The following is a 22,673-nucleotide window of genomic DNA, read 5'->3' as shown; positions in this document are numbered from 1 at the left end:
TTGACCCGACCAGACAGACACACAGACAGACACACAGACACACAGACAGACAGACAGACAGACAGACAGACAGACACACAGACAGACAGACACACAGACAGACACACAGACAGACACACAGACAGACACACAGACACACAGACAGACAGACAGACAGACAGACAGACACACAGACAGACAGACAGACACACAGACAGACACACAGACAGACACACAGACACACAGACAGACAGACAGACAGACAGACAGACACACAGACAGACACACAGACACACAGACACACAGACACACAGACAGACAGACACACAGACAGACACACAGACACACAGACAGACACACAGACACACACACAGACAGACAGACACACAGACAGACAGACAGACAGACAGACAGACACACACACAGACAGACAGACACACAGACACACAGACAGACAGACAGACACACAGACACACAGACAGACACACAGACACACAGACACACAGACAGACACACAGACACACAGACAGACACACAGACAGACAGACAGACAGACGGATGGATGGATAGATAGATAGATAGATAGATAGATAGACACATGAAATAAACAGTCCAAAATATTTCTGAAATAGAAATAAAATAGCATTAAAAAGTAAAACATATATATATATATATATATATATATATATATATAAACATGTGGAAAATATACATGTGGAAATACACATTTCCAGTAACAAATATAATGCAGGATATTATTGTGCAATAAATGGATTATTCAATATTAAATTGATTATAAATGTAAAATGTACAGTGGGAGTTCAAGTCCAGGAGTTTTATTTGAATCAGAGTTTAAATTGAGGCTTGTATTGGAGTATTTTCACAGTGGTGCATTAATACCTTTACTTAAATAAAGGACCTAAAACGACCTCCTTCTCTCTGGATGCTTCCATAAGGCAGCAGTAAGTGGAGTTGGGGGTGAAGCTGGTGGAGCTGGTGAAGCTGATGGAGCTGGTGAAGCTGGTGGAGCTGGTGGAGCTGGTGGAGCTGGTGGAGCTGGTGGAGCTGGTGAAGCTGGTGGAGCTGGTGGAGCTGGTGAAGCTGGTGGAGCTGGTGGAGCTGGTGAAGCTGGTGGAGCTGGTGGAGCTGGTGGAACTGGTGGAGCTGGTGGAGCTGGTGGAGCTGGTGAAGCTGGTGGAGCTGGTGGAGCTGGCACTGCCCCCAGCCAGGAGGGAAGTGGGGGGTGATCGGACGTTTACCTCGCCCGGCCATTATGCCGTAATCCTTCCTCTCTTTTCTGGAAAAACTGAATGGCGCTAGAATCACTGACTCAATTTTTGGATCTCATTTTCATGACAAAGCGATTGTTACCTCTGCACTGTTGCTGTTTATAAACGGGGGACCGAGGGGGTATAAAAAGGGAGAGGCGAGGGGCCAGAGCAACATCCAGACCTCAGGGGACCAGCATCACCAGCAAGAGCATCAAACACCTCCACCATGGGCAGGGTGAGTTCAGACTGGAGGTGAGGGGTTGATGTGTATCTGCATATGGGACCCTCTCTGCAGGAAGCACTGGGGTTCAAATGGTGGAGGAACTTCAGAAACTATAAAGTAATAGAAATTGGCTGCATCTTTACGAGCTGCAACATTAATTCAAGTTTCAAGGCTTTTATCGTCATGTGTGCATAGCTGCTGTGTGGTTATGACAATGAAAGTCTGAGGTCACAGGCTCCTCCAACAGAGCAACACAATGCAACAGATAGAATAGTGAAAGTAAATACAATAACATGGAATAGAATAGAAACAGAATATGATCGAAACTGTGCAGAATAGTCTCTGCATGCATAACATTCCAGTAATGCAATATGTCTATATGATTCTGAATTGGCCCATTGCATCATGGGTAGTTTTACTTTTATACTTGATGCTTATATTTTGAGGTTTTTACTTAAATAGGATTTTGAACGCAGGACTTTTACTGATCACACAGCATGTCTCTGTTTTAAATCGGAGTACAAACTCTTGGTTAAACCTCGAGCTACTTTCATTTGATTTCCCATTTTCTGTTACTTTATATGCTTTGGCTCCACTTTTTAATCTACCAGCCATTGTTACAACTTGCTTTCCATAAAACAAAGAGAAAGATTTATGTTTATGAGTGACAATGTAAAGTTTCAAAGAACGTTTAAAGAAGTGGTTCAAATTGGATCTCCATTGCATGATACAGTAATGGTTTATTTGATTTTGTATGCTATATTTGCCTCTGAAATCTAGTGTAATAGAAGCATGCAAAGTACCTTAAAGTTGTACCTTGAACCCATTTGCTTCATTCAATGGTTCAGCTAGGTGTCACTCAGCTGTCAGTTGAACACACATTGCCTAAAGAACGCTTTTAAAGGCTTTCCAAAGTCATTTTTTAAAGTTTGTGTGATCAAATAATGACAGTGAATTGGAAATATATACCTTTCTCTACAAGATTAGAGAATCAAACACATCTCCTATCTGCTGACCCTCAGTCAGAGGTGGGAGGTAGTGGAGTACAAATACTTAGTTACTGCACTTAAGTACATTGTTCTGGTATCAGTACTTTACTCCACTACTTATTTTTCTGACGACTTTTTACTTTGACTTCTTACATGTTGAACCCAAATACCTGTACTTTCTACTTCTTACATGTTGAACCCAAATACCTGTACTTTCTACTTCTTACATTTTGAACATAAATACCTGTACTTTCTACTTCTCACATGTTGAACACAAATACCTGTACTTTCTACTTCTCACATGTTGAACACAAATACCTGTACTTTCTACTTCTTACATGTTGAACTCAAATACCTGTACTTTCTACTTCTTACATGTTGAACTCAAATACCTGTACTTTCTACTTCTCTCATTCTCCAAAAAGGCTGGTTCCTTTAGTCTGAATGTGTGTTTGGTGGCGTGATCATTATTATTTAGAGTCATTGCGTGCCTATTGATTTGAACACGATCCGTGTATCCATCATTTCCTGGTCTTCTCTAAAGAAGAGGGACCAATGAAAACGTTGTCATGTTGCCGTTGGTCACCATGGAAACATTCATTAGCTAACAATGACATTATTGTTCTATTAATATAAAGGGAGGTCAGGTACTCTTTAAAACAGCTGCTAGTTATGGGTACTTTTTACTGAAGTACATTTCAAAGCCTCTTTACTTTGACTTGAGTAAAGAAGTTTAGTCAGTACTTCTACTTTCACCAGAGTATTTTTAAACACCAGTATCTGTACTTCTACTTGAGTAAAGGATGTGTGTACGGTTGCCCTCTCTCCCCTCAGATTGTGTTCTACGAGGATAAGAGCTTCCAGGGCCGCCGCTATGAGTGCGACAGCGACTGCTCCGACTTCCACGCCTACCTGAGCCGCTGCAACTCCATCCGGGTGGAGAGCGGCGCCTGGGTGCTGTACGAGAGGCCCAACTTCATGGGGCACCAGTACGTCCTCACCCGGGGGGAGTACCCCGACTACCAGCGCTGGATGGGCCTCAACGACCGCCTCAGCTCCTGCAAGATGGTCCACTTCGTAAGTCAGACAGCAGCTTATCTGGTGTAGACAGAGCACAAGAGGTATTCTTGTCTCTTGGTTTCAAATACCTTCAATACCTGAGACTGAAAGTAACTTAGAACATTGACGCAACTACTGTACTTAATAATAATAGTTTTAAGGTACTTGTACTTAACTCAAGTATTTCCATGTTATGCTACACTAAAATTGGTTGGGGACTTTTTACTACAACATTTAAGTCTTGGCAGGTTTATATTATTACAAAGTCAACTAATGAATGATCACACCTGGAGGTAATGAAAGTCATTCGAATGAGCTCCACGATAATGGATCGCTGATTATAATCCAGTGATATAATATTCATTAATCTGCATAATGAGAGCTTTTAGTTTTGGTACTTTAAGTATATTTGATGCTGATACTTTTGTACTTCTACTTAAGTAAAGAAACAATGCAGTACTTTTACTCGTAACAGAGTATTTCTACACTGTGGTAATAACACTTTAACTTAAGCTAAGAGGCGTGTACTCCTTTCACATCTGCTTAATACCGTACTACAGTATTTGGTATGCCATAAAAATGTTAAGCATGTCCCAATACATAGTATGTCAAATGCAGGATGCCTCAAATACAATATGATGTCCCACTGAACCCGAGGATGCAATGTCATGTCGTATGAAGTACTCTGTCTTGATTGTAGCCTACTGCATGCATTGCTAAATACTTTGCAAGGGCAGCTGCAGTTCATACTAAAAGTGAAAGGAAAGAGAGTGTGATTGGAAACACGCTGTGGAAACATGGACTCAATATAAAGTCCCACCCTCCATTAAAAGGGCATAGGTGGACTTGGATGCTTTTGACCCTAAAACAGTCCTGATTTAAAGAAAGCACCATTTAAAACAAAAACAAGAAACAGTGAGAGGAGGTTTTTAGAAATACATTGATTGCAAAGTCTTACACAAATGGAATAATGGATTCATAGTGAGATGATGTATGACATAACAAGTAAACCTCTGGGGTCTGGTGTAATTAACGATTACTGAGATTGATCTCTTAAAGGTCACCTATTGTGCAAAATCCACTTCTCCATGTCTCTTCTACATCAACATGTGTCCCCTCTTCTTCATGTCTCCTCTACATCAACATGTGTCCCCTCTTCTTCATGTCTCTTCTACATCAACATGTGTCCCCTCTTCTCCATGTCTCTTCTACATCAACATGTGTCCCCTCTTCTTCATGTCTCTTCTACATCAACATGTGTCCCCTCTTCTTCATGTCTCTTCTACATCAACATGTGTCCCCTCTTCTTCATGTCTCTTCTACATCAACATGTGTCCCCTCTTCTTCATGTCTCTTCTACATCAACATGTGTCCTCTCTTCTTCATGTCTCCTCTACATCAACATGTGTCCCCTCTTCTTCATGTCTCTTCTACATCAACATGTGTCCCCTCTTCTCCATGTCTCTTCTACATCAACATGTGTCCCCTCTTCTTCATGTCTCTTCTACATCAACATGTGTCCTCTCTTCTTCATGTCTCTTCTACATCAACATGTGTCCCCTCTTCTTCATGTCTCTTCTACATCAACATGTGTCCTCTCTTCTTCATGTCTCTTCTACATCAGCATGTGTCCCCTCTCCTTCATGTCTCTTCGACATCAACATGTGTCCCCTCTTCTTCATGTCTCTTCTACATCAACATGTGTCCCCTCTTCTTCATGTCTCTTCTACATCAACATGTGTACCCTCTTCTTCATGTCTCTTCTACATCAACATGTGTCCCCTCTTCTTCATGTCTCTTCTACATCACCACGTGTCCCCTCTTCTCCATGTCTCTTCTACATCAACATGTGTCCCCTCTTCTCCATGTCTCTTCTACATCACCACGTGTCCCCTCTTCTCCATGTCTCTTCTACATCAACATGTGTCCCCTCTTCTTCATCAACATGTGTCCCCTCTTCTCCATGTCTCTTCTACATCAACATGTGTCCCCTCTTCTCCATGTCTCTTCTACATCAACATGTGTCCCCTCTTCTTCATGTCTCTTCTACATCACCACGTGTCCCCTCTTCTTCATGTCTCTTCTACATCAACATGTGTCCCCTCTTCTTCATGTCTCTTCTACATCAACATGTGTCCCCTCTTCTTCATGTCTCTTCTACATCAACATGTGTCCCCTCTTCTTCATGTCTCTTCTACATCAACATGTGTCCTCTCTTCTTCATGTCTCTTCTACATCAACATGTGTCCCCTCTTCTTCATGTCTCTTCTACATCAACATGTGTCCTCTCTTCTTCATGTCTCTTCTACATCAGCATGTGTCCCCTCTCCTTCATGTCTCTTCGACATCAACATGTGTCCCCTCTTCTTCATGTCTCTTCTACATCAACATGTGTCCCCTCTTCTTCATGTCTCTTCTACATCAACATGTGTCCCCTCTTCTTCATGTCTCTTCTACATCAACATGTGTCCCCTCTTCTTCATGTCTCTTCTACATCAACATGTGTCCCCACTTCTTCATGTCTCTTCTACATCAACATTTGTCCCCTCTTCTTCATGTCTCTTCTTCATCAACATGTGTCCCCTCTTCTTCATGTCTCTTTTACATCAACATGTGTCCCCTCTTCTTCATGTCTCTTCTACATCAACATGTGTCCCCTCTTCTTCATGTCTCTTCTACATCACCACGTGTCCCCTCTTCTTCATGTCTCTTCTTCATCAACATGTGTCCCCTCTTCTCCATGTCTCTTCTACATCAACATGTGTCCCCTCTTCTTCATGTCTCTTCTACATCAACATGTGTCCCCTCTTCTTCATGTCTCTTCTACATCAACATGTGTCCCCTCTTCTTCATGTCTCTTCTACATCACCACGTGTCCCCTCTTCTTCATGTCTCTTCTTCATCAACATGTGTCCCCTCTTCTCCATGTCTCTTCTACATCAACATGTGTCCCCTCTTCTTCATGTCTCTTCTACATCAACATGTGTCCCCTCTTCTTCATGTCTCTTCTACATCAACATGTGTCCCCTCTTCTTCATGTCTCTTCTACATCACCACGTGTCCCCTCTTCTTCATGTCTCTTCTTCATCAACATGTGTCCCCTCTTCTCCATGTCTCTTTTACATCAACATGTGTCCCCTCTTCTTCATGTCTCTTCTACATCAACATGTGTCCCCTCTTCTTCATGTCTCTTCTACATCAACATGTGTCCCCTCCTCTCCATTTCTCTTCTACATCAACATGTGTCCCCTCTGTGGTAAGAGACTCTGAAAGTTTCAGGAACAAAGATTCTCTCTCTTTTTGATCCATTTCTATAAAAACCTGTCTGAAAATGAGCTGATCAGATTTTGGCCACTTTATGATGTCATAACGATGTTTTGTCTTGTGTAACCATTAGCCAATCAGCAACCAAGGTAACCCCCCCCCCCCCAGACTTATCACCTGAATCTCCTCCTAGAGCTCCATTGAGTTCTTTTTTAACCAAATCTCTCTCAGAGGGGCGTGGGGAGGGGCTCCTTATTTTTCTTTTAAAGTAACAGACAGAGAATCAGCACTTTGGAAACAGGGCTGAAACAGAGGGGATTATGGGTAATGCTGCAGTGATCTGTTCGGTGTTTCAGCCAATCAGAGACAGTTTCTGTATTTATCTGAGACCTGTGATATATTGATGAAGAACAGTATGATAGAGGACCTTTAAATCACCAGTAACCTGTACAAACAAATCAGCTGTGAAGCAGATCGTTTGTCTTCATGGCTCAGGCAGGCAGTAGTTAAGGCAGTGATAAAGGCAGCGTGTGAGCAGCAGAGAGTGGAGCTGACTGATGGACGTCATGTTCTGCTGCTTCATGTCTGCAGGGCTCAGTGGATGGAAACCAATACGAGGGTCAGTCCTCAGAACGATCTGACCCACAGCCTGCAGCCGCACTCAGAGATCAATCTGAGTTGTACGAGCTGCATGTGTTAGTTTAAACAATTAGTGATGGTTATCTAATGCAGGGATGAGCAACATTCCCAATAGGACACTGTTGCTGTAGTTAAGTAATTAATTAAACTACAAAATGAGTCAATTACAACAGCTAAACACTAGATCTGCCATCATGTGAGGGTTAGAAAAACAGTACTGTTAGTCCATTAGCTAAAAGGTTGAAATAACAAAGTCATGTTAGATTAATGAATGGTTGAAACAGTTCGCAAAAAGCAACACAGATCAATTAATGGTGGAAATACATTCCTTAAAGTAATGTTAATTAAAGGTAAAACATGATGTTAACTCAACAGAAGTAGGAGAATGATTACTGACCAACCCAACCTAAATATTAAAGGGGACCTATCATGCAAAATGCACTTTTGTACGTCTTTATACATGAACATGTGTCCCCGGTGTTCCAGGGAACTCACCAAGAGTCAGAAAACACAACCCTCTATATTTTCCTCCATATCCAAATCTCTAAAAAAGGGTTCTTAAAAACGGATCTGATACAGACTGATCCAGATTTGAACACTTCTATGACGTCACAGAAGTGGCGCTACGGCTATTGGGCCAACTCCACCAATCAGGAGGAGACAGCCACGGACATTGCCGTTGGAAAGCGCTGGAGACGCTGTAGTACATATGCCAGGCCTGTAGATGGTGCTGTTCTCACAGAATCAGCCCATGATGCAAAGACAGTGTTCCATTGAGAGAAATGAGGAATGGCTCAAATGCATGATCTGTTTGGTATTTTGAAAAATAAAAAGTATAAATATGTCTTATATAGGTATGGTGCTACACTATATTATTCAAATATAGCATGATAGGTCCACTTTAAGTTAATTTATAAGAAGCAATTAACAAAAGGCACTTGTATAAAATGAATTGTGTTTGTACATTTGGAATAATGTTGGGAGTCAAATGAGGGGTACGCAACTTTATCTGATTAGGGTTTTTGGGGTACCTCCGACTAAAAGCTGTGAGAATAATTCATTTAATTGATACGGATCATGCCAGATAATGATTATAACCCTCATTTAATATGCAGTGGGACAAATACGATTGACTTTTGTCAGATTTAAATCGTATCCTCCCTTCCTGTTTTCCTACATCCTTCCCCATTCACCCCTAACCCTCTGCAATAAAACCACCTATACCTTCCGCTTTAACCCATCACAACAAAAGGTGTTGATCTGTGGAATAACTCTAATGGTGAGCTGAAATACTGTGCAACTTTATCTAAACTAAAACTCTTATTTAGAAACCAAATCCTGCATGGTTCTGAGCAGGACCTGTGAAGTCATGATTGCTATTTCTTGTCGTTGTAAAAGTTATTTCTTTTTGGTTGTTTTGTCGAAAAAACCGATTTGTTTTAAACAATGAATCAAATATGACGGATGCTGATGACGATGACATAAACTTGCATTTGCATGAGCAATGTACGCTAGAGGGGGGGGTAGGACAGTCTCGTTTTTGTCGATCCAAAATCCACAAATATTCAATTTAATATGTCATAAAACAGAGAAAAGCAGAACATCTCTACATACAGTCTGAAAGCAGCATTTCTTGAATTTTCCGCCTGAAGAAAGACTCCAAAGATACCTTGAACGTTTTTTCATTTTGCTTCTCTTTGTTTCTAACATGTTCAATAAATGGACTAATCTTTTTTCTTCCTCATCTCCTCTTCCTCTCAGACCGGGGGGTCTCAGTATAAGATCCAGCTGTATGAGAAGCCAGATTTCGGGGGCCAGGCCTTTGAGTGTTCAGACGACTGCCCCTCGCTGCTGGAGAAGATCCGCTGGAGGGAGGTGAACTCGTGCAAGGTCCTGGACGGATGGTGGGTTTTCTACGAACATCCAAACTACCGCGGGCGCCAGTACTTCCTGGAGAAGGGGGAGTACCGTAAGCACGGCGACTGGGGGGCCGCGAGTCCCACGGTGCAGAGCTTCAGGCGCTTCACTGAATGATTTCACACACATCCAACATGTTACCAATAAAAACACCTTACTGTCTGATTTTGATTGATTTTTGATCTGAGGTTGCCAAAATAAAAACCTGTCCAATAAGCAGACTGACGACATTTCTTTTTTGATTTTCCCCAAAGGAGTCTTTTAAGCCCACATACTTAGACATCCACTCTTCTGAGCAAATTTGGGACTTGTTGGGATTCAACCATTTTCCATTCAGATATCTTGAGGTGAGAGGTCAAGGAACTCCTGTGAATATGGTCATGGTAGTCCAATTTGTTGTCCTTAAATCTTTTGTTTGTATGTCCAAAATCCAAATACATTTACTTTATCATATAGACAGAAGAAAGCAGGACATCTCCACATGTTATAAGCTGAAAAACATCATTTGTTGTAATATTTGCATGAAAAATAACAAGTAAAAAAGTATCAAAAAAGTCGGTTAACAAATCAATTAGTCCACTTATCGTTGCAGCTCTATCTCATGTAATATTAGCTGCTGTTAGCACTCAGAGCTCACAGCTCCTCATATCTGTGTTCAGAAACTAGACAAAAGTTAAACAAGTACATCAGCTGTACTAAGTAAGTTAAACATGACACAAACTGACTGTCTGTGTCTTGGAGAATACAGTCGCTGGTTTATTTATGTCTGTAGGCCGTTGTTGTGAGTGTGGACGGTCGGAGCATATATAACGTTAGCTTAGCCAAGCTCCATTTAGAAAACACGCATTTTAAAAGGTTCTTCGCCTGCTGTCTGTCTGCAGACTTGTCAAAGCATTAATTCATGTTTTTTACTAACCGGTATCAGTATGTTGTTACTTCGGCATCATTTTGAAACGTGTATTAAAATTAAATCACGGTAAAATATGTTCATTTTATTGTAGTTGTAGCCCTCTTGCCAGCGATTCTCTCTGACCAACAGCAGTCGAGTGTTTTTATTCAGCACGGTTGTTGGCCCGGTAAGAACTTCTTTTGTGCTTCTTTTTCTTTTGTCCATTTTGGATGGACAGAAAAAAGGTGAAAAAGTATCCCTGAGCCGGAACTACCCCTAGTGGAAAAGCAACAAAAAAAACACGTAGGGCCTACTGCAGTTGAAAATTACATTCAACAATTCAGAGCTCGATAACAGTTATGCTTTTCTGTAGTAGGCCTAGGCACTGTTATTATTATAGTTCCAAATTAGGGCTGATTATATCCAATTTATAAAGTAATGGGTCTTTAATATGACAGAAAATTGTGAAAAATGTCCATTTAAGTTTCTCCAAGCCTGTGTTCGTCATCCATACCATACGCCTGCCCATACCATAACCCCACCACCACCATGGGCCACTCGATTCACAACATTACCCTAACCCTAACCCTAACCCTCACACCAGATACTGACTGGTTTTCGGACCCCCCAAGACCCCCCCAATAAAGCAAAAATGCATGTTTCAGAGTTGTCTTTTATTGTGGCCAGCCTAAGGCACACCTGTGCAATAATCATGCTGTCTAATCAGCATCTTGATATGCCACACTTGTGAGGTGGGATGGATTATCTCGGCAAAGGAGAAGTGCTCACTATCACAGATTTTTTCAGATTTGTGAACAATATTTGAGAGAAATGGTTATTTTGTGTATGCAGAAAATGTTTTAGATCTTTGAGTTTCATCTCATGAAAAATGGGAGCAAAAACAAAAGTTTTGCGTTTATATTTTTGTTCAGTGTAGTAATTAAAGAGAAGCAGTTGTTTGTAATGAAAACCCATCAGGCTCCTTCACTCATTAGGCAGCCTAAGCACAACAACAACAAAATAATATGCAAGTAGAATATGGGGCTCTAATAGTGCAGAGGTTATAATATAGGGATGAAGTATAAAATAAAAATAAAATAGCAAATATTTGCAGGAAGAGAAAGAGGTACTTGGATTATTTGAATTTGTATTCAGGTAAAAGTAGTAAAAACAAAATACAGAAATACTCTATAACAAGTATATGTCATGCATTCAAATATTTATTAATTAAGTACCAACATTGTTAGTACTCATTTTGCAGAATGGCCAATATCTAAATAATTTTGATTTGATGCATTAATATGTTAATCGTTAATAATAAAAAAATATATAGAGATGTCAACAGGGTGTAAAACTTGGCTTGCAGTGGAAATAGTTGAAGTCCATCAGAAAGAGTACTTAGTTACTGATCAAAAAAACACACCATACTCTCCATATCATGTTTTGCTGTTTAATGAATTGAATGTATTTATATTATATATAAGGCTCCCCTGTTTCTTCCTATGTGTTGTCGGCATAATGTCAGCAAGTTGCCATATAATTCCCAGGTAAAATAAACTCATATTGTCCAATATATAAATACAAATTGCCGTTTTCATTATAAAAATTGAGGAGTTCACAGAACATTTCAAAACATCCTCCATGTGGTTAGGACTTCCGGGTGCTTTGCTATCTGAGTTGTGAGCAGCTTCCCCTGCGGCCTGGAGGACACACAGGTCAAATGAATACCGTTTAAAAGCCCATTCAGATTATTTATATTTTAACTTTTAACAGTTTTCTTAACGTCAACTGTTCTCTTAAGTCCCTCCCACTAGAAAAACTGCATTGGGTCACAATGGTGGTTAGCGATTGGCTAACAGAGTAGATTGACAGCTGGCCAACCAATGAAACAGAGGTATGACATGACAGGTTCACAGCTGCTCTAAAATCAAGAAATTTTAAATGTTTTGCCTACAAGTAATAGATAACAAATACATAAATTGGCAAAAGTAATTAGATAAAGCTTTATTTCAGCTTATGAGTTCACTGAAAATGTAACATTGGTAATATAAAACTCATATAATTGTTGTTGTTGTGTTGTTGTGTGATTTTGGTTTCATGTTACTGTAAGTATTTTTATTTATTTATTGAATAAGGGGCAGGTAAAATAAGATTTTCCTTTGTCTTGAGTGGAATAAACTAATAAATAAAAATATATAAATAAATATAATAAATGCGGTTTCACAATGCGGCATTCACTGCGCATGCGCAAACCTACAGGAAGTGTTAACATTTTCTCTCACCAGCTGATGAAGCCAAATTGTCAACAGTGAAACCTGCGATATCTGCTGAAACCACAGTAAACACGGTGAATATTCTTCATATATCCCTCTCAGTATCTCTTTATTATTCGTGCCATCAGCTAGTATCTTTGTGTTTATTCTGGCGTCGAAATATAGATTGTGTTTCGTCTGAAATGAGGGGTCCCGTTAGCACAAAGATAAAATAAGCTGGTGTTAATATTGACATTTACACTTCAAAATACCCAAATGAGGTGGTGTTAAAGGACTGGTTTGCTGCAGGGGTGGATGTTTTTCAGTATTGAAGTATATCAGGTGGGAGACAGGCAGCAATATGAGCAGCATCTCTGCTAAAGCTCAGGTTTCACTGCAGGATAAGGCACACAGCTAGCAAATAATCAAACATGTCTAAATCAGTGGACACAGAGGAGACATTCAGGGCTGGAAAGATGCATTTCCTGTGCAGGGATTAACCTCCATTTTCTAACAGAGCAATAATCTGTCCATCTTTTTTTTTATCATAGAGGCGTTTGTGAGGTAAGATGTGACCACAGAGATGTAAAGAAATTCAGTTGCAATGCAAAGTTGTGTCTTGCTATTCCTCGAGTTCATGTCAGATTGACTGATACGTTTTCTTTATGGATTTAGAAGACACAAAAAGGGATTACATGTAACGTGTGAAAACGTATTTCCAACATTTAAAGAAGAGGACAGACAAACACAGACATCATACAAATAGATAACAACACAAATTCACTTTTGATAGATGTGACTGTTTCAAATCTATCTGGCAAACAGAACCACTTCTCTTTTTGGATGACGGTAAGCATCACCATCTAATATTGTAAAGCCTTGGATAATAATACATGTCACACACTTAATAGAGGAACATATCTACTTATCTTTGAGAGCTTGACTCATTTTGTTTTCTACAAATCAGTTTCTATACGTATGTCCAGATATGTTCAAAGACAAGAGGGCAACAGAGGAACTCGGAGCATGAACGGTAAACACATCATAGCTCAAAATACATTATTAGCTTTGTGCAGAAAGATAGACAAATGTTTTCTTAATGTAAATAAAACCTATTTCTCATGATGGCAGGTGACCAGCAGCAGACAACATTTACCTTGTATATTGCATGTGGCAGGGGCTGGTTTCAGTCCCTTATTGTGATTTATTTGATACTCTAGCCCACATGTGTCAAACTCAAGGCCCGGGGGCCAAATCAGGCCCTTGATGGATTTAATTTCGGCCCGCAGGATAATTTCTAATTACTTTTAGATCTGTCCTGCCGGTATATTGCACGCACACCTTCACTCCATCCTGAGGGTCTCCTCAGCTCAGAGCCTGACTCCAAACATTGATGACCTTTCACCCAAGATGAGATGCCAAGTATCTGAGCTAGCATCACAGAGCAGCACACTGAGTTTAATGGATGTTTCCTTCTGCACTTTCTCTCTCACGACAACAGGGCATGTTTGGTTTCTCTTTGAGGGAAATAGTTTTGTTGAAGCTGTTGTTGGCCTGTGGGAAAATGTACTCATAAGAAGTGACTCTGGAGAAGCTGCAGATAGAGCCATAAGAAATGAATCAACTGATTATTTAATGTTTAATGTTGTTTTTATAGGCAATCATTTAATCTTTGTTAGTTCCAGGTTTAACATGTGCAATACGTTCATTTCAATAAGTTCTGCAATAAACATTGAACCAGTCCGGCCCTCCACTAGTACCCATTTTTTAATGTTGGCCCACTGTGTATTTGAGTTTGACCCCCCTGCTCTAGGACGATATGTTTGCTTCACTGCACATGCAAAAGACCCACTTGGGACAGAAGTAAAAACATCAGCAGCAGCTATACACTGTCACAATTATGTGGCACATGCTTTGGATGGGATTGATGTTAAATAAAATGAAAAACTCAATGTGCAGCTCTCCTAATAAAACTCGTATCCCCAGACTTTAATGATGCGCTGGAGGAGGCATTTCCTACAATGACAAAGAGGGAAAGTGTACATGATTCAAGTTTCAAGGCTTTTATTGCAAACAGATGAATGTGATGGATGTTGTTTAAAAGGTTCAGGTGTTTAACGGTCTTATGGCCTGTGGGATGAAGCGGTCTCTGAGTCTGGGGGTTTTAGGATGTAATCTTGCACCAAAATATAACCTGTGACTTCTTCCCTCAGATAGAACAGAGAGTGAAGAGACGTCAGGACACATCAGCGAGACCTGACTCCACTCTGGAAGGCGGTGCAAGTGCCTGACGTCCCCAGAAGCCCCCCCTCCCCCAGGGAGGAGACCCCCTGCTGGTATGAGCTCCAGAGGGAGTGGAGGCCGCACCAACGGCACACTGCCACAAACCAAGATCTGCCAGTTCAAGCTGGTGCTGCTGGGGGACATGGCGGTGGGCAAGTCCAGCCTCGTGCTGCGATTCGTCAAAGGGCAGTTTGACGAGTTCCAGGAGACGACCATAGGAGGTGTGTGTGTGTGTGTGTGTGTGTGTGTGTGTGTGTGTGTGTGTGTGTGTGTGTGTGTGTGTGTGTGTGTGTGTGTGTGTGTGTGTGTGTGTGTGTGTGTGTGTGTGTGTGTGTGTGTGTGTGTGTGTGTGTGTGTGTGTGTGTGTGTGTGTGTGTGTGTGTGTGTGTGTGTGTGTGTGTGTGTGTGTGTGTGTGTGTGTGTGTGTGTGTGTGTGTGTGTGTGTGTGTGTGTGTGTGTGTGTGTGTGTGTGTGTGTGTGTGTGTGTGTGTGTGTGTGTGTGTGTGTGTGTGTGTGTGTGTGTGTGGTGAAAGGGCCAGGTAGACAAGAGGAGTGGATAAGTGAGGGACAGGAGTAGCCGACACTTTTCAGGTCCAGGCTTCTCCATTAATGCAACATGCAATACACTTACAACATAAAAGAAAAATACTTCAATACTTCACAAGACTTTCACTTAGCCTTTGAAAAAGGTAAGGGTTCTGATAGTATGGTTAAAATGAAAATGCAGAGAGCTAGCGAGCTTACGCCTGGATAAATGAAGCTGGGTTTATACTGCTCCAGTTTGTAAGCTGGTATGGTTTTGCTGCTGTGGTTCAAAGGTTTTAAGAGCACCTGGTAACTTGTCATTTCCCTCCTTCTCGCTCAGCGGCGTTCCTGGCTCAGTCGGTGTGTTTAGACGACACCACGGTGAAGTTTGAGATCTGGGACACGGCGGGACAGGAGCGTTACCACAGCCTCGCCCCCATGTACTACAGAGGAGCTCAGGCCGCCATCGTGGTCTTCGACATCACCAAGCCGGTACAGTATACACAGATTACATCCACAGAATGAAGTAAATCAATAAAGCATTTCTGATTCTTTTGAGGCGAGAACTTGCATCGCTAGTAGATCATTAGTTAAAAACATCCCAGACAACCAGGTATTAATATTTATCAGTATTTATTACACACCTCATTGAGGAGCAGTTTTTCCTCTAACTGCTGATAAAACCTTCCTATATTTATGTTTTATTCAAGCGCACGTTCTCTGTCCTCCACTCCAGAGGCCTGTACTACGAAGCTGGTTCAACCTAACCTGGATATGTTTGAGTTAGCCGGTTGGCCTAATCCAAAACATACGCGCTCTCGCTAAACGGTCCTACGACGCGGGTTATCAAGTGGATCGCTCGAGCCAGCCGTGTCCTCTCTAGTTAGGTGCGCGTTCACATGAAAGGGGTGGTATCTGGAGCATTCGACCAATCACAAACATGGAGAAGCTTACTGACAGCGCAGCGTCATACTTCCTGAATGAAAAGTCAACTATAATATTAGACACATGAAGAAGTTAAACTTTAAACATCCATGACTTAAACACTTTATCCAGGATCAAAGCCACATAGCTGCACCTGCAAGGTGAATACAGCTGGTAACAGAACAAGTGTTTGAATGCGTACATTAACAGGTTTATGATATCACTGCCCCGTCTAAGACACGATCTGACTTTAATTACATTTGTCTCGAGTGTTTCGTCAACTTAATGTGTTGCTTAAAATAATATTTCTGCATACAGTATGTGACACTGTGAGTGTTGCACGGCCAGATCCGGCTCAGCTGACTCAGATAAGGAAATATATGATACATTATGATGTGATATGCCGCGGACTGTACTTAATGTTACTCTGATCCGGTTACTTATGTTGTGGCAGATATTTAAGTAAGCTTTCTTAACGCTAATGTTATAATAGTCAGATTGCTCTGAAGATGGGAGGTGATATTCTATTCATGTTCACGTTCACACAGTCGTGATTTTTGCCGGCCATCTTTCCTGCAACGGAAGCTTTTCTGTATTTCCTTTCTCCTGTAATGTGACTTGATCGCTTTAAACTCCGCACACTGAGCTCTGATTGGTCAGCAGGCGGTGCTTTCACTGAGTTGAGCTCTTAGCCTGGAACCTAGCCTGCTCCGGAGCAGGTTTGCCCATTCAGCATCAGTTACCATGGAGATCTAGCCTGCTAAAAAGAGAACCAGCGTCGTAGGACCGGAAACCCAGAGTTTTCCCTGAAGTTAGCCGCTAAGAGAAAATCCGGCTTCGTAGTACAGGCCTCTGACCTCTGTCCTCTGTACCTGGTGTTTACCTGTGTGTTGTAGTTTCTCTGACCTCTGACCTCTGTACCTGGTGTTTACCTGTGTGTTGGTAGTTTATCTGACCTCTGACCTCTGTACCTGGTGTTTACCTGTGTGTGGTACTTTCTCTGACCTCTGTCCCTGGTGTTTACCTGTGTGTTGGTAGTTTCTCTGACCTCTGACCTCTGTACCTGGTGTTTACCTGTGTGTTGTACTTTCTCTGACCTCTGACCTCTGTACCTGGTGTTTACCTGTGTGTTGTACTTTCTCTGACCTCTGACCTCTGTCCCTGGTGTTTACCTGTGTGTTGGTAGTTTCTCTGACCTCTGACCTCTGTACCTGGTGTTTACCTGTGTGTTGTACTTTATCTGACCTCTGACCTCTGTACCTGGTGTTTACCTGTGTGTTGTACTTTCTCTGACCTCCTGCTGTGTGTTTAGGACACCTTTGAGCGAGCGAAGGCCTGGGTGAAGGAGCTGCAGAGGCAGGCCAGTCCCAACATCGTGATCGCTCTGGCTGGGAACAAGGCGGACCTGGCAGAGAGGAGACTAGTGGAGTACGAGGTAACAAGCTCCCGTCATGTTGTGAATATCCTCATAAATATAAAAATACCCTGATTTAAAGAGCCAAAGATCACTTTTTAAAACCATATTCATAATGAAGAATATGTTGATTACACAATGTCATGGCTGGAGAATAATGACACCGTCAGCGTTTGGATTGGTTCCCTTTAAGCCTGGCTTTCTCTTTACAATTCTGCAACTGGGTTAGATCTCCCTTTTACAATTAAAGTCCTCTTTATGAACCATAGACTGTATGGACCTCTAGACATATATAAACGTGTTCATAACTAAATGTGAGGTCAAGTCAGTCCTGGAGGTTTTATGACCATTTTAAACCTTTTTTACCCATATTTTCTAACCATTTTGGGGATAATATTGTGACAATATATGCTCATTTTGTCCTTTGCCTGTCTATGATAGCTTCTGTTTACAATTAAACAACAAGATAAGAGAACAGGGCACAAGCTTTAGTTTATATCTAATTGGGTGCATTCAAATCCAGGTGGTAAAGTCCGTAAGAGTCAGCGTCTGCCTGGCTAATTAAAAACAGAAACTGTATTTGAGGCACAAGTCAGAGCTGTGTGTAGTGTCGTCATGGGTCATGCTCCAGAGAGGGTTATTTGTGGATAAGAAACATTTTCTTTTTCAGCTTCAGGCTTTGTAAGTGTTTAAACTGACTTTATATCTGCATGTGTGTGTGTATGAAAAAGGACGCCCAGACGTACGCTGAAGACACCGGCTTGCTCTTCATGGAGACCTCTGCTAAAACAGCCATGAACGTCAATGAGCTCTTCCTGGCTATTGGTGAGCGGCCTGTCATTTACACGAGACTTGAGGATAGTAAAAATACTTTAAAAATGAATTTGTACTAGTTACCAAAAATCAAAGGTGCACAACCAAGCTCGCGGAAACTTAAGTAAATAGATATTGACATTATTTTGACCCTAAAATGTCAAGAAATCAAGATAACTGAACGTTTGTTATATTGTGAAGTGACTCTGTTGGTTATTTTGACAAAAGGAGAGGACTCTTTAAAGTATAGACACTACATACTGATATACACCTGAACATCAGCAGGAGAGGACTCTTTAAAGTATAGACACTACATACTGATATACACCTGAACATCAGCAGGAGAGGACTCTTTAAAGTAGAGACACTACATACTGATATACACCTGAACATCAGCAGGAGAGGACTCTTTAAAGTAGAGACAATACATACTGATATACACCTGAACATCAGCAGGAGAGGACTCTTTAAAGTAGAGACACTACATACTGATATACACCTGAACATCAGTAGGAGAGGACTCTTTAAAGTAGAGACACTACATACTGATATACACCTGAACATCAGCAGGAGAGGACTCTTTAAAGTAGAGACACTAAATACTGATATACACCTGAACATCAGCAGGAGAGGACTCTTTAAAGTAGAGACACTACATATTGATATACACCTGAACATCAGCAGGAGAGGACTCTTTAAAGTAGAGACACTACATACTGATATACACCTGAACATCAGCAGGAGAGGACTCTTTAAAGTAAAGACACTACATACTGATATACACCTGAACATCAGCAGGAGAGGACTCTTTAAAGTAGAGACACTACATACTGATATACACCTGAACATCAGCAGGAGAGGACTCTTTAAAGTAGAGACACTACATACTGATATACACCTGAACATCAGCAGGAGAGGACTCTTTAAAGTAGAGACACTACATACTGATATACACCTGAACATCAGCAGGAGAGGACTCTTTAAAGTAGAGACACTACATACTGATATACACCTGAACATCAGCAGGAGAGGACTCTTTAAAGTAGAGACACTACATACTGATATACACCTGAACATCAGCAGGAGAGAACTCTTTAAACTAAAGGTTTGTATGTCAAAACACTGCTTTGTCTATTAAAGCAAAAAATAAGCCAAAATTGTTAATTTTGGTTTCTATGCCAACACAAAACTGCAAAACCAAGTTGCAAACCTTTTTGTAAATTTTTCATGAATGAGTATTGGGTTAGTTACTTTCTAGCAACAAAGTCTGAGTCTGGTGTTAATGTTGGTTTTTCTATGTCAACACATTTCTGTCTCCTAATGCAGCAAAAAAGATGCCAAAAACAGACACCCAGAACCCCACACATGCAGCGCGACACCGGGGAGTGAACCTCCAGGATCCGGACGCCCACTCCAACCGAGCCTGCTGCGGGGGGAACTAAACCCCCACGAGTCTGAACCCCACCCTCCACACCACCTCCACCCTGAAACCATCCTGTCTCCTTCCACCAACAAACAGGGGGAACTGAAGCGGAGAAAATCCACTTCCCTCACCCCTCCATTCATCCTCCAGACAGAAACTAAAGGAGAGGAAACGAGGAAAGGAAGAGTCGGAGGAGTTGTGACCCACTCACTGAGATTTGGAGAGGGGAGGTTAGACTGAGAGGAGGAAGATATAAAGAAGACAGTTGAAAGCCTGTTGTAGTATTTAGCACTAATTGTGATTTCTTCTTGCATCGTTTCAAAAATGCACAAAACAAGCAGCACCCAAAAAAGGAAAAGGAGGATAAAAAAAGGGCCAAAACAAGGAAGCCAAACTGTTAGGATGAGACTGCTTATCTTCGTCTTCTTCAGCGCTGTGCACGCTTGCTTTGCCTCCTCCTAGTGAACCACATCCTGCTGTCTATAGCGACACATATTGTAGCCCTGGAATGATACCATAGTGTGTAAATCCCTGCCTGACCTTCCCTGGTGTCGCCGGCACACTTTGCCCAACATGAATCCATCTGTACATATTTATTGTCCCGTGTTTTGACAAAGGCTCTCCTTCCTCCTCTCGTCCCTCACACTTTAAGATGGCTGATTTCACATCATGTTTGATACATCTGGTCCCACAGACTTGCTTGCTTAACGAGAGATCGCTGAAGTGCCGTGTTCCTGAAACATTTTGGGTTTGATTGAGAAGAAGTGTGAAGAAATCTGGAGCTCTTTGCAGCAACTATTTAGGACTGGTGTGTGTATGTGTGTGTGTGGTCACATGACTTTAATAACTAATAACTTACCTGTAACAAAGAACCAATCCCTCACACTGAAAGAAAGTCATATTGCATCCAATACAATCCTTACTGTCCCTGTAATTAATAAAAAGCTTTAAGGAACAGTACACCCCCAAAATAACACTTTTTCAGATACTTCAAAACTGTCTCTATCCAGAAATCATGCCCAAGTTATTCAAGCAGTTTCATTTAGGATCTGCCAACCCTATCACGTGCAAAGAGGAAGCGTGCACGTACTCTTTGAGAGGCTGCTTCTTCCTTATTGGTTTAGTTTGGTCAAATAAAAATAGCTCCTGCATGAAACTGCTCACAAAATGCTGTGTGGACTATTTTGAGAAAGGAGGTCATGAGCTAGGTGTTGAGCGCTAAAGGAATCTGAATGGATGAATTGCACTACAGGTAGAATGGAAAAAATGTGTTTTTGATTTTGGGGTCCCATTTAAATCGTACTTGTTGTGTCATTACACTAAGTGATGGGGCTGAGTGTAACAGCATGGAATGTGTAAGTCCATCTCTGCCCAGATGAAGTGATTGGCATTAGATAAAAGATTTATTGGGGAAGGAATGAAAGGCAGGAGGATTAAAAAAAAGGAGAGATTCTGCCCACCTTGTGTTTCTTACGTGTCCTGCATCCGTCCCTCGTCCTCAGGCTAAGCTGTTGGTGAATCAAAGTGACCTGAAATTGTTTAACTTATTCATTTAGCTTAAATTAATATGATGCTCTTAACACAGAGCCGTGTGATTGGCTGAAGAAAATGAGGAAGTGATTTGATGAAAACACAAAAAAGAAAAAAACAGAAGTGCCTATTCCCCGTTTTCTTTTCCTGTGACTGTGTGTGTGCTTCGTAGGCCACGTGCAGGAACACCCATTGTCCTTTCTGCTTGTACTATAAACTGATACATTAACAGCTCCCTGTCATTAGGCTTTGCTGTACTGGCTCTTTGTGTGGATGTAAAGAGATCTTGTTGAATACACTGTATGTTAAAAATGACTGTCTTCATTTTAAGGAAGGTGGATGTTGATTTTAGCAAAGCACTCTTGGAATGGATCATGAAAGAAAACAGACTCAATCGATGTTGATTTAAACAAGTGTTGAAGTGTCAAAGGAAAATCTGTTGCTCTGCTTGATTGTCAGCGTACTTGAAGAACAGCGCCATGATTTGTTCTTCCCACCCAGGACCCTAACGGCTCGTTATGTTCACTCATTCATTCTTCAGTGATCACATGTAGGCTCAGTGTTCTGTGCAATTAAAACAAGACTTGGTTTGTCATCAGCACTTTGAGGATGCTTAGTGTTCAATAAAGCTGTGAATGGCGCTTGGAGTGCAGGATGACGATCCCTTTTATTTCACTTTCCTGTGTTAGAGAAGTATTAGTCACTTTGTTTACTTCTGATATACACCTGAACATCAGCAGGAGAGGACTCTTTAAAGTAGAGACACTACATACTGATATACACCTGAACATCAGCAGGAGAGGACTCTTTAAAGTAGAGACACTACATACTGATATACACCTGAACATCAGAAGGAGAGGACTCTTTAAAGTAGAGACACTACATACTGATATACACCTGAACATCAGAAGGAGAGGACTCTTTAAAGTAGAGACACTACATACTGATATACACCTGAACATCAACAGGAGAGGACTCTTTAAAGTAGAGACACTACATACTGATATACACCTGAACATCAGAAGGAGAGGACTCTTTAAAGTAGAGACACTATATACTGATATACACCTGAACATCAACAGGAGAGGACTCTTTAAAGTAGAGACACTATATACTGATATACACCTGAACATCAGAAGGAGAGGACTCTTTAAAGTAGAGACACTACATACTGATATACACCTGAACATCAACAGGAGAGGACTCTTTAAAGTAGAGACACTACATACTGATATACACCTGAACATCAGCAGGAGAGGACTCTTTAAAGTAGAGACAC

The 22,673-nt window shown here is 41.3% G+C and overlaps 2 protein-coding genes across 3 annotated transcripts; both read left to right on the top strand.

Moving 5' to 3' along the window:
- The first annotated feature begins 1,386 nt into the window (after positions 1–1,386).
- crygs2 (crystallin, gamma S2) lies at positions 1,387–9,476 on the top strand. Its single transcript, XM_079662798.1, has 3 exons — positions 1,387–1,485; positions 3,297–3,539; positions 9,186–9,476. The coding sequence occupies exons 1-3, from the start codon at positions 1,477–1,479 to the stop codon at positions 9,456–9,458; spliced, it is 525 nt and encodes a 174-aa protein (XP_079518924.1). The 5' UTR covers positions 1,387–1,476; the 3' UTR covers positions 9,459–9,476.
- A 2,986-nt stretch (positions 9,477–12,462) lies between these two features.
- Positions 12,463–22,035, top strand: rab5b (RAB5B, member RAS oncogene family). 2 transcript variants are annotated; one of them, XM_079662845.1, is made up of 6 exons: positions 12,463–12,577; positions 14,696–14,986; positions 15,631–15,782; positions 17,527–17,649; positions 18,360–18,453; positions 19,768–22,035. In XM_079662845.1, the coding sequence occupies exons 2-6, from the start codon at positions 14,821–14,823 to the stop codon at positions 19,881–19,883; spliced, it is 651 nt and encodes a 216-aa protein (XP_079518971.1). In that variant the 5' UTR covers positions 12,463–12,577; positions 14,696–14,820; the 3' UTR covers positions 19,884–22,035. The 2 variants fall into 2 exon arrangements, with proteins under 2 accessions (XP_079518971.1, XP_079518972.1); XM_079662846.1 differs by having other exon boundaries at positions 12,476–12,577; positions 14,700–14,986.
- The last annotated feature ends 638 nt before the right edge of the window (positions 22,036–22,673 follow it).

Source organism: Notothenia rossii (assembly GCF_949606895.1).
Source record: "Notothenia rossii genome assembly, chromosome: 2".
Classification (NCBI taxonomy): Eukaryota; Metazoa; Chordata; class Actinopteri; order Perciformes; family Nototheniidae; genus Notothenia; species Notothenia rossii.
The sequence above is the reverse complement of the archived record's forward strand: the minus strand, read 5'-3'. Positions and strand labels throughout refer to the sequence as shown.

Coding starts and splice junctions, on each gene's coding strand:
- rab5b (XM_079662845.1), top strand. CDS start 14,821: ATGAGCTCCAGAGGGAGTGGAGGCCGCACCAACGGCACACTGCCACAA. Junction 17,650..18,359: donor GGAGACTAGTGGAGTACGAG/GTAACAAGCTCC, acceptor TGTATGAAAAAG/GACGCCCAGACGTACGCTGA. Junction 18,454..19,767: donor TGAGCTCTTCCTGGCTATTG/GTGAGCGGCCTG, acceptor CTCCTAATGCAG/CAAAAAAGATGCCAAAAACA.
- crygs2 (XM_079662798.1), top strand. Junction 3,540..9,185: donor CCTGCAAGATGGTCCACTTC/GTAAGTCAGACA, acceptor TCTTCCTCTCAG/ACCGGGGGGTCTCAGTATAA.